This window comes from Pempheris klunzingeri, chromosome 12 (assembly GCF_042242105.1).
Source record: "Pempheris klunzingeri isolate RE-2024b chromosome 12, fPemKlu1.hap1, whole genome shotgun sequence".
Taxonomy (NCBI): domain Eukaryota; kingdom Metazoa; phylum Chordata; class Actinopteri; order Acropomatiformes; family Pempheridae; genus Pempheris; species Pempheris klunzingeri.
Window position 1 is genome coordinate 11,922,613 of NC_092023.1, and position 15,432 is coordinate 11,938,044.

At 41.0% G+C, this 15,432-nt stretch overlaps 1 protein-coding gene across 2 annotated transcripts in view; it reads right to left on the reverse strand.

Annotated features, from left to right (window-relative positions):
- Positions 1–1,409: 1,409 nt before the first annotated feature.
- The window catches only part of kcnq5a (potassium voltage-gated channel, KQT-like subfamily, member 5a), a 92,007-nt gene continuing 77,984 nt past the window's right edge, over positions 1,410–15,432 (reverse strand). Inside the window, exons 10-17 of one of the 2 annotated variants that reach the window (XM_070840656.1) lie at positions 14,109–14,162; positions 11,629–11,870; positions 9,729–9,837; positions 6,413–6,544; positions 5,997–6,113; positions 4,069–4,182; positions 2,887–3,013; positions 1,410–2,629 (exon numbers count right to left, since the gene is read on the reverse strand). In XM_070840656.1, coding sequence (XP_070696757.1) covers positions 1,550–2,629; positions 2,887–3,013; positions 4,069–4,182; positions 5,997–6,113; positions 6,413–6,544; positions 9,729–9,837; positions 11,629–11,870; positions 14,109–14,162 — 1,975 coding nt within the window. In that variant the 3' untranslated portion in view covers positions 1,410–1,549. The remainder of the gene's footprint in view (positions 2,630–2,886; positions 3,014–4,068; positions 4,183–5,996; positions 6,114–6,412; positions 6,545–9,728; positions 9,838–11,628; positions 11,871–14,108; positions 14,163–15,432) is intronic. The other variant, XM_070840657.1, reaches the window with a different exon arrangement.

The following is a 15,432-nucleotide window of genomic DNA, read 5'->3' on the forward strand; positions in this document are numbered from 1 at the left end:
GAAACATTACTTTAACATGCAGAGGGACATCAAGGCCGCAAGCGAGTGTGGGACTGCTCTTGACTTTTAGTAAAGCAACAGCTTGGGCATGCAGCATCTCATGCTTGGCTGGGAAACCCCACCTGATAAGCCTGCTGCAATTCAGCATACAGACCATTAGCATCTAAATCACCGGGCTGCTGTCCAAACCAAGTTGGACATGCTCCAACACTTGTCTTGTGTGATTGCTGATAGGCCATTTTACTGACAATTTGCTGACTGATGAAACTAATTAACCACATAAATATTAACTAACTGTGGTTGTAGATGAAATGCATGTCTGAATACATGCTATGGGTTTGACCTGCCACTGTTTTAACAATTCAGTTCTTCCCATCACACCGGACCTCACCCATTATTCTCCTTTCATTCAACAGTCCATGCAGTGATATGTATGAAAGCATAAGTAAAAGATGACATTTTACATTGTCAAAGACAGACATTGAATAAAGAGAGCGAGTGACTCTCCTCCTCTTCCAGGAAAGTCTCTGAATATAAGCACTTATATGAAAAATAAGTCATTAGTCAGTCTCAGCTCTTTGACACGCCGGCTCTCCTCAGAGTACTCAGTGGTTGTGGTTGGACGTCGTATGTGTCAGTGTGTTTTTGTGGGTGTGAAGGACTGACTGTATGTGTGTGCATGTACCTGTGTACTGGTTTGTACTGTAAAGGTGGTTGACAAATAGTTTCCAGTGGCATGTTTGAGGTTCAGCAACATGTTTGACGTTTGTAACTTGCAACTGCATTTGGCGATGAGGAAATGATACAGTAATTTATTCTGATTATATTCACTCATTTAATTATCAAAGTTGGCACATGTAAGATTGGATATCCTTTCATTTGCATAACTTAAAGTTACATTCCTGCTTGTTTTAGTAATGAGCCCAAACTAGCTTGTTTGGATTGGGTTTAGGTTCAGATTGAGCTAAAATGCAGGACTGCTGCAAATTACTTTAGAAAGAAACATTACCATTAGTCATAATTATTTTTGTGATGAACCATATTATTTGATTTGCCTCTCTGGATTCTTCTGGGCAAGTGTCATACTGCAGGCTCAGAAATCACAATTCCTTTCTTGTTCTTTATTTCAAATAGAATTCAAGTTTAGCGACATCCTTTTTTATCAATATATGATCTTGTAAGTGAAAAACATGACCTTTTTGTTGTATAAAGTTAATAAAATTACTATGTCTGAATAACTTTAGATAAAGACCAAAGAAATTTCTCTCAATTGAAGGTTTTTTGTATTTGTGTACATTTTGTTTATTTTGTCTTACATGAATATTCCCACTTTAAGAAATATTTTATATTTCATACTTTTGATTTCTTTATGGTAATTTTAGTGCCCCGTAAAGAACAATGTAAAAATATTGTATGTCCACATAGAAGGCATTGATTGGATTTGCAACATAATCTTGAGAGTGTCCTGTAAAAATACTTTAAAAGTGGCATTTCCAGTAATGGAGTGTACATACAGTATGCAAGCGTGTGTGTCAGTGTGCATGTGTGGTTATGCCAGCTGTATGTGTGGGGACTGACTGAGAAACTCTGAGCTTCCCATTGGCTGAGGTGCAGCCTCCCCCACAGTCGGTAAAAGGTCCGAGGAGCTGCTGCTAGGTTCCTGGGACAGGAAGTTGAAATGTTCTTCCGCTGGCTCTAGTTTGCTCTCACTAATAAAGAGTTCTGCTCTGTCCCAGTTGCTAAGGTCACCGTGGACATTGCTGCGTTCGCTACCGTTGCTGCTGTTCAACGCTGAGGAGAGACCTGGGGCACGGTTGGTCAAAGGCTGGCTGAGATTGTGCACGGAGAGGGATTTCCCGAGACTGCCCCCCCAGTCTGAAGGCCTCCCGTCTGGGCTAGACGAGAGCAGCAGCAGGGGGTTAACCTCCAGGCTCATGTGCCTCCTCCAGACCCCCTCAGATTTCAAGCCAGGCTTCTCCCGCAGCTGCACCCCTCCCTGTGCAAGGCCTGCCTCGCTGTCCAGTTCTTGGTCAGCATCGACACTGGGTCCCACAATGACAGAAGGACCAGAGCTCCCTTCATCTGCCGCCACTCCATCTGTCATATCATCTGGGATGGGGTCAGCAGGGCATCGTAGGTGGGAGGGGTGCAACATAGGGGGCAGCCGGAGGGTGAAACCACCCGTTGAAGGTGGTGGGGGTGGCAGGTCAGGAAAGTGTGCTCTTTTTGAGGTACCATTAGGGGTGACCAAGGTTGGGTAAGGGCTATCAGGAGGCAGCAGCGGGGATGGAGAGAGCGAGGCTGTGGACGGGGGGTAGGATGGAGGTGCCGAGTCTGGGGGACCGTCGTCATCAGCGGGTGCAAGGATAAGCCGCAGGCCTCTCGGGTTGGTGCTGAGAGAATGGCGCATGCCCCCATTGTTATCCCCTCCGGCTCCAACCAGATCGGCTCCCTGGGGGGAGGGGAGATCTCTGCCAATGATGGTGGACTGGTAGTCCGAGCTGTGGTGCTGGTGGTTGTCCAGCTCGAACAGGGGCAGGGAGGAGAGGGTGAGTGCTGACGAGCCTTTCTGTAGGACTTGACGGTAGACATCCAGCAAAGAGTCCAACTTTGATTCAATGGAAGTTACCTGGGGTCAACAAAAAAGAGTAAGAGAGTGAGAACATGGAGGTGGTTGTCTTCAAAACAGGTGTCAGACCAGAGTGTTTTCAAAGCCACAAATGCCTGATCAAGTAATTCCTGAGACATTGGTACTGATCAACAGCCCAAATCAGTGCCTTACAGATATATCATTTACATTATAGGGTAATAAAATCTTGCAAAACTGCATTTTTAAAGGATAGTGCTGATGTAATTTTCCCTCCTGAGATTTTTTTTTAAACTCACTTGTCTCTCCACCTTACACACACGTCCAAGCATGCTCATGCCCTCCAGGGAGTCTCCATCTGGGTGCAGTTTGTCCCTCATCTTCTTATCCACAGGAATCTGGCCTTTTCCCAGAATCTGATCCACCCTGATACACACACACACAGACACACACACTGGTGTTAATATGTTATAATGATAATACTGGTTGGCACCCAAGGTTCATTTCAGGTTATCCCAAGTCAGGCAACACACCTAAAGCAGGATGTTAAGATTAGGATTAGTAAAACACACACCACACATGGCTTTGATGTATCAGTGCTCTCATATGAAAACCTTGTATCTCCAAAATTGTCAGTGATTCAGAAATAAAGAACAAATGCATTTTCAAAATGGACTTCATGCAGTATGTAGTTAGCAGGAGTTTCATTGGCTCTGAAACTTGAAATGAAAAAATATATATAAAGGGAACAATTTCACAAGTGAAAAACACGATGCACAAAAAATAACAATTATCATAATTTATTAAAAAAAATATATAACATTTTCACAAGCCTTTAGGAACAAAAAAAAAAAAAAGCACGAGTCATTAATGAGCACTAAATCTGAAACGTACGTTGACAAATGTAAAAATGCGTTCAGAGCACAGGTTATATTGTTGCTGTTGGGTGAAAACGTGATATCTTAAGCATTAAGATGCATTTTTGAGTCCAAACAACGGCACACAAGTTAGCAACATTCCCAAACAATAAAATGTCCCCTTTCTGGTGAATGTAAAGAGGATGGAGTATGGAACTATGGACAAGGCATGATATGGACTTGGGTTTGTGTGTGTGTATTAGTGCACTTAATGCAAATGTGTCAGACCTGGTTAATCAAAATCTTACCAAATGGGTAGAGTTAAATGCATTTGAATAATCATGTTTTAGATAAAAATTTACAATACGCTTTTCACTTTCAAAATCCTCTTTGTGCAACTTTCTAAACATTCTACACATCTAATCCTCTAAAAACTCCAACCATATGGTACTGTAAGAAAGTAGTGATTATTTGGATCCCTGTGAGAATGTCTCAATGCGAGTGACATATTTACAGTGAGTCAGGTACTTTTAGGGACTGCAAGGAAACTAAAGTTCACCATAGGGGCACTGAATGGGATTCTAGTGCGGGTAAAGTTTAAATCAAATGTGAAATAAAAGTAACCCTGAGCCAGGGAGCTTCTTCCTGTTGTTGCCGTAATAATAGTGCAGGGCAGGAGAGGACATGTTCCTGGGTCGGCTACTCAGGCTGGGACCAGAGCCTGCTGCACTGGCCAGTCTGGAGACAGGAGAGAGACTGGGTCAGATACATTCTCTCTCTCTCTCTCTCTCTCTCTCTCTCTCTCTCTCTCTCTCTCTCTCTCTCTCTCTGTGTCTCTCTCTCTCTCACACACACACAGACACACATTCACACATTCACACAGTGGTCCTAAATGGTACTAAATGAACTGATAAATTGGCAAAACACAGAGGATGAGAGGGAAAAGTGGGCTAAAAATGTCAGGCTTAGGTTTTTTGAAGGCTGATATAAACATTTTTAGATGATCATGCTTTTAATGATGATTTTTTAAAATACATCATTAATAAATAATATATCCTTTTCAATTTGACTATGTATTTAGTCTTACTCTATGGTCTTACTCCATTTTTATTCATGTCAAGGCAGAAAAATTTCTAAAACAACATTTAAACAGTGATGTGTCACTAATAAACACACTTCACTGTAAACCACATTAATGAAAAAGAGCTTCAGGTGAGCCTACAAAGTTTATCTGCCCCATCTACTGGTCATTATTCATTCAGTGATTGTTGCTTTTAAAAAAGAGAACGTTTTTCAAAAGATGTTATTGATTAACTTTTACATTCTGCTCTTTCTATCATCCTCTGTGAATAAAACTGTGAAAATATAATATTCTGATTTAGTAAAGGTATAGCAACAATGCTTCTGAGATAGCGTAAATGTACATTGCAGCACTCCTGCCTGCCTGTAGACACACTTCATACCAACACTCATGTACAAAAAGCAAGCACTATGTTAATCCTCAGGAGCTCTACTGACAACACTGGTATCACCATCAGCACTGCTCTTCATTGAGCATAAAACACCAGATGGCCATCAAGGGCTGATGTGTAACTGCATTATAGTGCCCCCTGCTGAAACCATGTTTCCAGGTTTTCTTTTCATAAGTTAAGTGATTACACGAATTGATTATAAGAATTCAGAAACCCAAGTAAAACAGCTGGATTTTGAATTGTTAATTACATTATGATTATTATTCGTTCTTCGAATATGGTAAATGGAGTTTTATGAGTTCAAATACATTTCTGGATTTCAAATTTGACATTCAACTCTGGATTGGGGCTTTTACATAAGGACAAAATAAATGCACTGCTTCTCTTAGGTAGCTTGTCTACAGTTATGTGCAGTATGTCCTACGGTATGTTAGCAGACAAAATGTCCCAGTTAGTTGAGGTCCTCAAGGTGCCCAAATCAGAATTAAAAGTATTAAATGACTTAGTGCTGATCAAATTAAAATTATGTGATAAAGCACCACTCCGTTAGTTAAAGAAAAGTGAATAACTAATGCTCGTTTGTGACATCTGAATCAAAAACCTTTTATAACCTTTTGTAAAACTTTGCCCATAAACCATTGCTTGAGCTCCTTGATGACCTCTACAGTCAGGGTCAAACTGACAATGTGGTAAATTTTTCTCTTGCAATTCACCACTGACTCAGATAAACAGAACTCAGTTAAACAGGACTGTGTTGCCTTGCAAGTTAGAGGTTTGGCTGCTTTACAGGGCCGAGTTACACAAGAAAAAGCTCCGAAATAATAACAAGAGCAGAGCTCACCAGGTGTGTGAGAAAGAGGACACAGTTACATTTCTTTGCACGATGAGCACTGCTTCTAGGATAAATGAAATTAGACTAAATAAACAATCTTCTCTTTTTAAACTTTATGGGCTATTCAAAGAGGGATCTGTCATGTGATTTTCAAGCATGCATGCTGCTTGACCCAGGTGTGACATCGCTGAGGTTTGGTTATAATCGGGAAGCAGTCGGCAGGCAGATCAGGGCAGGGTAGCTCTAACCCCGGCGCAGACTGTTTCTTCCGGGCCTGGCTGTAATATAAATGCAGGGAGGGAGAGGAAAAGGTCTTGGCTCGGCTGCTGAAAGGCCTCGGAGGGGGACCCACTACAGTGTCTAGTCTGGGAGAGAGAGGGGACACACATGTACATACACAGTACACTCACAATGAGTAAAAAAGACAAGGTAAAAGTGGGTTAATTTCACTTAAAAATGATTATCTATAGTGATAACCTCTATAGGACTAGTAGAAACTTGCAGCAACATTGGCGGCAACATCCACCTGTGCAAGTCCTTGGTAAAGAATAAAAACCAGCAAAATGCATAGAGAATAGTGATTTCTCTATTCTCTCCAGTTGTGTGGGATCTTGTGGTTTAAATGTGAGTGTGTGTGTGTGCGTGCATGTGTGTATGTCCTGACCTCGTCTGAAGGCTCTTGATGCGACAGAGCATATCCAGGTGTCCTGCAGAGTACTGCTCTATGACATCCTTCACATCATATGGACGCAATGTCTCCTTGAACTTCTTTTTTGCCACGTGGAACTTCATGATCCTACACTCACACACACACACAAATGCACACACATGAACGCACACACGCACGCACACACACACACGCGCACACACGCACACAAGAAGTAAAAAGGCAGAGAGGAAGAGAAACGTTAGAGCAGGTAACATAAAGTCAAGAGAGATTTGATTTTAAAAAAATGTAATTACTATAGCCAACCACTAGGTGGTAGCAACATCTTTGGGAAATCCACAGGACGATCAGTGTTACGTTTCACTTGTTGATCTTTTTTTGAAGTGTAATAAAGAAAACATTATTAAAATCTCAAATATCTCAAGGAGTATTTAATGGGAAACTGAAGTTCCCTAGTTCACTTGTCAAATCCATAACAACCAAAATGAATGACTCTGAAACTTGAGTGTAATCCTCTATCTCCTTCTATTTGCCGAACAGAGACACTGCTGAGTGAATAATATTGATACAGGTAAGGGGATCTATCAGCTTGGTGCATTTGGATTCCCTGGTGGCTTCTGCTTTTCTCCAGTTGCCTGTTTTTCTCACTGTCTAAATGGAAACAACGGTGACAGATGACCCTCTGTAATAACAGTCCTGACATGGGTGGGGGTGTCCAACCCTCAACCCGACACCCTGGGAAAGCCCTGGGCTCTGGCTGCACATGGAGGAGGCCTGCTGGGTGGGCAGGCTGGGCCTGGTGGGGTGGTAGTGATGATCTGTGTCTGTGTGTGTGAATATAAAGAAACAGACGGGCTGGTGAGAGAGTGGGTTTGATAGACGTCAGTTCACTTGAAAAAGAAAGATAAAGTCTTGGCATGTGACATCGTTCTAAATCTGCAAATATGGCAAACTCAAGAAGACGTGAAGTAACGACTGACTGGATATTAGAACCAAGCAATTACTTTAATTATTTTCTGCCTTGATTTGACTTGTCAGATGTGGATTCCACTGGAAATTATTCAACTCTTAGTGTCTGTTTCAATGATAAAAGCTACAAAGTTCATTTAGGCCAAATGTAGATGTGCCACACTGTGTTATACCCATCTGACACCTACACTGTGTGCAGGCAGTAGTCAGGTGTAGCCGGCAGAGCTACTAAACATTATAGGAAATTTTAATGAACAACTAAACATGGAGTACTGAAGATATGTCTACAGGCAATTACAGCTAAAGACCCAATATGATCGTGAAAAAATCTGTAGCTTAATAACACATATGGCTAGTTCTTCCCTCTAAGTGTGCAGGTGGGAGAGCACAACAGATAAGATTTTGTGGTCCATATGTGCAGCATCTGTACATCGGTGCTGAGATTATAATAACACATTTAAATAGATATTCCACTCCATATATTAATCTCTTCAATAGCCTATGTTGACTGTAAGCTCAAAGTGGTGGTTGGATAAATTCTATGTAAGATGGGTGATTTTAAATAATGAAGCAGGATCTTAAAATGTGTGAGGGGGAGGAATCATTGTAGATAACTGGTTGATGGAGATCGTTAGCAAATCACAATGACCTTGGCTTGGTTTGTCAACTTATGCTATAATTTCAGACCTTTTATTTATCATATCGTACTGTCCTGTCACCCTTAAGAATCCAGGAAAACATCTGATATCTCTCTTTTTATTTGATGAGAATGGAAAATCAGGATAGCAACATCTAAACTCATATTAACCTGCAGAAAACCACAGCAGCTACATCGTATTCGAAGCAGAGGCCAACTTTGTCACAAACCTGTAGTTTTTTTAAGCAGAAATTCTGCTTTATTGAGTGGTGAAAATGTACTTGTTTGCAAGAAAAAAATACGAAGAGATTGAGAAGAAGCAGTGGAGTGAGAGAATCACTTGGCGCCAGTTGGATAAACATTCGCTCACAGGGTGCCGGTGCCAGTGTAAGAGAGCAGGGTCTGCTGAAACACATACACACACCCACACATATTCATTCACTTTCTCACTCACACACACACACACACACACACACACACACACACACACACACACACACACACACACACACACACACACACACACACACACACACACACACACACACACACACACACACACACACACACACACACACACACACACACACACACTCAAAGCTCTGCTCAAAAGTCAAAACCCCCTGCAGCAAAGCCTCAAACCCAGCAGTAGGTTATATAGGTAAAGAGAGAAAGATGCAAACAGCACAGAAAAATAGAGGGGACCAAACATCACGCGAACACCTGCTCTCAGGGGTGAATGTGTGTTTTTCCCATCCAGAGTGACATGTATAGACGAGGGGAAAAAAGACAGGGGTCTGTGCTGTTGTGTTATATTATGGATTCATTTCATTCTCAAGAGGCTGTTACTGTAGCACAGTGAAGGACAGATGAGGAGGCAGGGTTTTAACCTAAACACTGGTTCATCTGCAAAAACAAAAACATGTTTATAACCTCCTTAAACAGCCAGAATTTGTGATGAACTGATACTTGTCTGGGTGTATGATATCAAACTGTTTCACACATATATACAGAATGCCTTCTTCTGTTAGCTGGTGGCAAATCAGTAGGAAACATGAGCTAACTAGCCAATCATAAAAGGAGAAGGCAGTTCAGTGACATCACCAATTGACTGGTGGCTCATAAGTTCAGTGAGCTGCCAGAATCAGTGGACACAGGTGAGCAACAAAAAGACAAAGGGAGGAATCCAAATTCTGTGACTAACCAATAATAAACCTTTATCAGGTTCAACAAGCCACAAAATACATAGCATTCATTAACACAGAGAAGCTGGAGGGCTTCAAGGGAGCCACCGACCAACAGGAAACATTTTCTTCATTTGGGAAACCATCACTCATTCCTCCAGGGTGTCTGAATGAACAGATCATCTACAGATAGGTCAAAAACAGCCGACCAGGAAGAGAGGGGAGGCCTTACTCACATCACAAATCAAGATGAAATGTGTTGCTGTCATACATCCAATCATTGTAGTGGGAAACATAATTACTTGCTTCAGACGTACCACATAGACATGAGAGTGGTATCAATTTTCAAATATTTTTCCAAAACTCGTTTTTTAAGAATGGCGCAACAAATGAAAGCAATAGCCGTATAAAACCAGCAATCAGGAGATCAAGTCCTCAAAACTTTCTTGAGCTTAAAGACGATTGGACATGAGCATCAGCTAAAAGGCCTGATATGTGGAGTGAATCTGTCGAACGATCTCACCTGACAGCTCTGATGACAGCCTTGAGGGGAGCTGAGAGATCTTCCACTGTAACATCACAATGGCAGCCTCTCTCATCAAAGGAATCCTCTGTGGTCATACCTGCGTCCACTGAGAGACAGACAGCGGTTTCATCAATACATGTTTCCCCATGCAAAATTGTTTCCTGTCTTCAAACTCATAAAACACTTTCTGCATTGTGGGTCTTGACAGGAGTCTCCAAGAATGCTTCAAACTGATACTATTTTGGCCTTTAGGAGGTGAGAATTTATGCCCCTGCTTGGATGGCATCTTTAGGAACGGGCAGCGTTTTGCCGGCTCAGCTATGTACGGTGAGGGAAGGGGGTAGTATATATTCTCTATACTGCCAATAATTATGAGAGTGGGAGACACAGACAGAAAGACAGACACAGAAAAAAAGAAAAAGAGGAAGAGAAAAGCATTGGGGCAAAAGAATGAAGAAAAGTGAATAATTATATGGTCCATCTAATAGGTTGTAAAATAAGTTCAAATAAATGATGCAGGGGAATAAGAGGAGAAACATACTATAGGGTAAAACTTTCTGGGAAACATGAGGAAAAACAGTGGTGCACAACATACTGTATACATACACACTACTTTAGGTCATAACAATAAATTCATGCTCCCTTCAGGGAACAAAAAGCAAGAACTGAGAACTGAGAAGAACTGGCTTCAGTTCACCCACTACAATATAAATACCGATTTTCTGTTTCTCATCCACGTGACAATCCAGTAAGCAAATATAAATGGAGTGAAAAAGACAGTGTAACTTTATTCCATCCGGGAAGTTTCTCTACAGTTTGATTTACATTTACATCGTTTTGGCTAAAACCAATCACTAAGATCTTGGTGCAGGTCACCCAAAAATGTGTTGTATACTTTTGGAAAATCTAAAGAAGAAAAGTCAAATATACACACACAAAAAAAAAATAAAACCTAACTAAAAAAATTCAAAACCTGTTGTCTGAATCAGCTTCTTAATGAGAATGATGGGGTCCAATATAAATACATTTTCTGACAAAGTTAGAGCCCTTTTGGATATTTCAGCACCAACTAAAAAAGGTGATGTTGCCTTGTAAGTTACTACAGCAGAATTTGAATCAAAATGTGATGATAGTTTTTGGGCTGCTGCTGTTGCCAAATCACTGTCAGTTAAATCACATCTACACGATCCTGGTGGAGCACATTCACTTTTTAGAGTTTTAGAGTGAGAGCTCAAAAACTATTCCTATAACCATGTTTTCAGAGGCCTTAAACCTTTCATATCTGAGGAGCTTGTGTAGTTCTAGTAGTTGTGTTTATTTATTCATGTTGTTGCTTTATTATTGGCTATCTGACTCCAGGCTATGTTTGAATTACTGTGGTATTCTCTTGTACCTGGTTGTGTCGTTGTATGTAACGCCAGTTCCGCCGGACGAACCCTTCAACGAACAGTTTTTCTATTGTTTCTCTGTCAGGAGCTTTAATGTATATTTACCGTCAGACAATGTGGAGAAAAACAATTTTAAAGCTCCTGACAGAGAAAAAAATAAAAATGAATAAATAAGATTAAAAACAAAAAAAACTCCATTTGATCTCCATCAAATGGAAATATTCTAATTTTCTTTAGCATCTTCAACGTCATCCTGTCATACTGACATATTGTATCTTTGGAAACTTTGGGATCTCCACTTGAGTATAAAAGGAATTTCTGTGCATTTGAACATAGATCAGCTGCACAGCATGTGTTTGTAATGACTGGCCCATCAGCGGTTCACTGAGGTTTAAGAGATTAAATAAAGCTGCTGTACATATACAGTACAAGATGACATAGTGTGCTGAAAAGGGTCATTTGTCAGATGGTGTTTTGGTCTGTTGGTTGCCATTGACAGTCTCGCTCACCATCTGGGACAGCAGTTCGAGTCTGACTCTTCAGCCTCAGCGACGGCCTAAATCGGGTCCGATCGTTGAAGCTCCAGCTCTTCTGCACTTTGGCCGGGCTCCCACCCATCAGCTCGGCACCACCCACCACCTCGTTGCCAGGGGAACAGCGTTGGCGGTCGTTGATGGACGTCTGCCTGCTCTTCATGCTCTGACCACGAGGACTCGCCATCCGGACCCGCTCCTTAAAGCTCAACTTCTGGCTGCAGGGAGGGAGGGAAGAAAAGAGAGGGAGAAGAGGAGAAGGAGGACGAGGAGATGGGGAGGGTGGGAGGCGAGAAAAGCATTTGGGATGGGGGAGACAGAGGGAGTAAAGGTGATGGGGGCGATGATCCAGAAAAGATGGATGGAGACAGAGAGGGAAAAGGTGAGGGAAATTGGGGAAAGTGAGTTAAGGATGGAGTTGATAGAGAACGAGAGAGACACACACAGACACAAAGAGAGAAAGAAAAAAGGGATGCTGTCAACGCCAATTTCCCCTCAGAGAGTGAGAAGAGTTCAGAGCGCAGACACAGGGCAGCGTTCTGTCTTTTCCTTCAGCCCAAACATCATCCATCCAACTGACATGCCCAGAAAACACCAGAACACAGCCAGACTGCCCGCCAAGCCACCAAAAACAAATCCTCAGCATTAGATCCTGAAGTGCTCCAATCCTCACCCCATACCCTGATCATCTATTCATGTATTGTCTACTCAAAACACAGCAAAGAGAGATTACACGGTAAGACTGATGCAAGGTCAACACATTCATTTTAGAACTACCTTTAACAAATGAGACCGTTATTCAAAGAAGCATCTTACATCCTCAAGCTGGTGCTTTCCATTGTTAGATTTCTTTTAGAAAATGTCAGAGTTCTTCAGACTGCTCACCCTGAACAAAAAGAGATCTTGACTGTGATGGCAAAGTACATCCAGCATGTTAATTAATGTTTATTATCAAATCCAAAGATTTAAAGATCCAACAAGAAGCAGCAGTAGATGGAACATCAGAAATGTGGTTTTAATCTGCAAAATACAATCTGTCTCAATTGCTAAGTGTAGTTACACCATGGTATGATACATTAATGGTCAAAAATACTGTGTATAATAAATATACTATCTGCATACCTACAGGATTTATCTATGTACTTAATTACCTTCCTATAAATACTTACTGTAACCATATTACTAATCTTATTAGTAATTAGAGAGATGCAGGGCTCCAGCACATTTTCCATGCCATTTGACATTTTTTCCAGACATTAATGTCTCATCTGAATGTCAGGTGTCTGCATCCTTGATCACTTTAACAGGAGTTGTTTCTACTTACATACCAAAACTTTTGAAATATACTTTTGTTATTTTTATTGATTGGCTGTGATTTTCCAAAGCTAGACCTGTACATCATTTCCCTATTTTACCCTTATCTAACACTTGGCAGTCTTTACTTAAAACATGACAAGACATGTGTACTAATGTTCATGGACTAAATACTATTGTGAGCAATACAGTGGTAGCCATGTTATGTTCTGAATCTGCAGTATGCGCTACACTTTCCACTAATACGGAAACATCCATGAATTATTTCTTAAATACACAGGATAGGACTGTACAGATCTTTTAAAGACACTTTTTTTTTTATCAGTTACCATTCTTGTATCTATTATGCTGCAAAATGACTGAAAAGAGAAGTGAAGCAGTAATGCACAGAGCATGCAGAAAAATAAGGAATGTGCAATACCCAGATTTGCATACTGACATGTGTAGATCTGGTATATGTTGTTGGAGGATCATTTAAGGTAAACTGGGTCCAGCCACTTGAGTTTCTCATTTTATTCTGAGAGGCAACTGATGGAACTACAGCTTTAGCTAGATAGCTAAAGATAGCTAGAGATCGATGGTTGTTCATGAACAATATAAATGAAACAAAGGATTTTCATGTGGCTGGATTCGGAACAGTTTCTAGGAAGTGAATATTAAAATAAAGGGGAATTTAGAACTCTTACTGAGAAAGTTGAACATTTCCAAAAATTGATTTACAGGGAGTTTTGAATTACAAATCATGAAAGGATCATGTCAAGCAACATCCCATGATGCCTATCTATGTAGTTTTTCAGACTGATGAGCGCTCAATGCAAAATGTATTGACTGTTGAACTACATTAAACTTTTCATTGTTATTTTTTACATCCATTCCCACTGTTATAGTGTATAGATCAATTTTGATGGAATTCCCCTTTAATTTGTAACATGATAACAAAACCTTGTTTGCATTCGGCAGGCAGCAGGCAGCAGTTGTTGTCTTAGACTCAGTCTTTCGTGGGATTGAAGGGATTGAGGAGGGAAATAAGAAGGTAGTTAGGTTTGCTTTCTTTGTTCTCCTTCATGCTATTAGTCAGTCATTCCCAAAGGCTACTGGGCTGAGAGCAGGGCAGAGAGGATGCTGGGTAGTACTGTAGGTACCTCCTGTATTTCCGAGTATACCTTCTGAAGAGCCTCCCATAGCTTAGACCCTTACTAGAGCGAAGGGGGGAGAGACAGATGGAGGAATGGAGGAATGGACAGGGCAGAAGTGAAGGAGGAAGGATATTAAAAGAGTTCTGCAGAGGAAGAAGAAGAGAATTTCTCTGCTGTCAATATTGATCCAAAGTAAATATAAAACTGAAAAAACAGCAGCTGCCCCTAAATATATCGATGATATGAATTCATGACACACATCATGCTTGTGTCAACAAAACAAGGCTGAGACATAGCTTGTGAGCAACACAGTGGTAGCTGTTTGAAAAAATAACTCCAATCATTTTTAAACCAGGGCCCCATTTTTACATATTTTGTGTTCTAAATGAGTGATAGGCACAAAAACTTTTGGAACTGGTCCAGTAGATCACCTCTGCTGACAGCCAAGAATGGATGGCAACTGAGCTATAATGGCTGTAATGTAATCCTTTGAGGCAATGGCACCAGATTAAAGTACATCCACTAAATGTGCTTGTTTTTACCATTGACAGGCTCAGATTGTTATTCAGAGTGTATGTCGTCATTATGGCAAGGATCCCTGCGGAAATGTAAGATCCTTTTTGTTTAACCAGATATGGCTGTTAAGTGCTCGGTTTAAAGCCACCAGACTCCATTGACAAAAACAACAATTTTACATTGGAGTTGCTGGTCTGCCGCTGTCTCAATAATTATAGTTTGTTTGTGTTATTGTGTGACTTTGGTGTTTAAAAGGGTTAGTTCAGATCCAACACAATATTTGTGTAACACATAGGAACACAAACAAACTAAGTGATCAAGGCAGCAGTAGACCAGCCACTCACGTGTTCTGTGGGGTAAAAATGATTGTGATTGTCAATAGAGTCTGGTGGGTTTGAATAGATACAACGGCTGTTACTGGTTAAACAGAAAGGATGTCACAGGTCTACCTCTGTAAGGATCCTTTCTGTAATGTTGTCAGACAAGATAAGAATCTGAGCTTGCCAGTGGCAAAAACAAGCACTTTTAGTGGACATACTTTGATCTGATGCAATTGCCCTGAAGGCTACGATCTTGGCTGTGATCTACTGGACCGATTCCAAAAGTTTATGTGCCTATCAGTCATTTAGAACCCAAAATATGTAAAAATAGGGCCCAGGTTTAAAAATACCCTTGTTATAATTTAAAGCATTACCCTGTACATATGCAACCTGGACTCTGTTTCCCCTCGAACAAATCTGACCAAACTCTCACCAGATGCTTCAGTGAGAAACTACTTCCATTTTCTTGCCAGGGTTTGGCTCTCCGATCATGT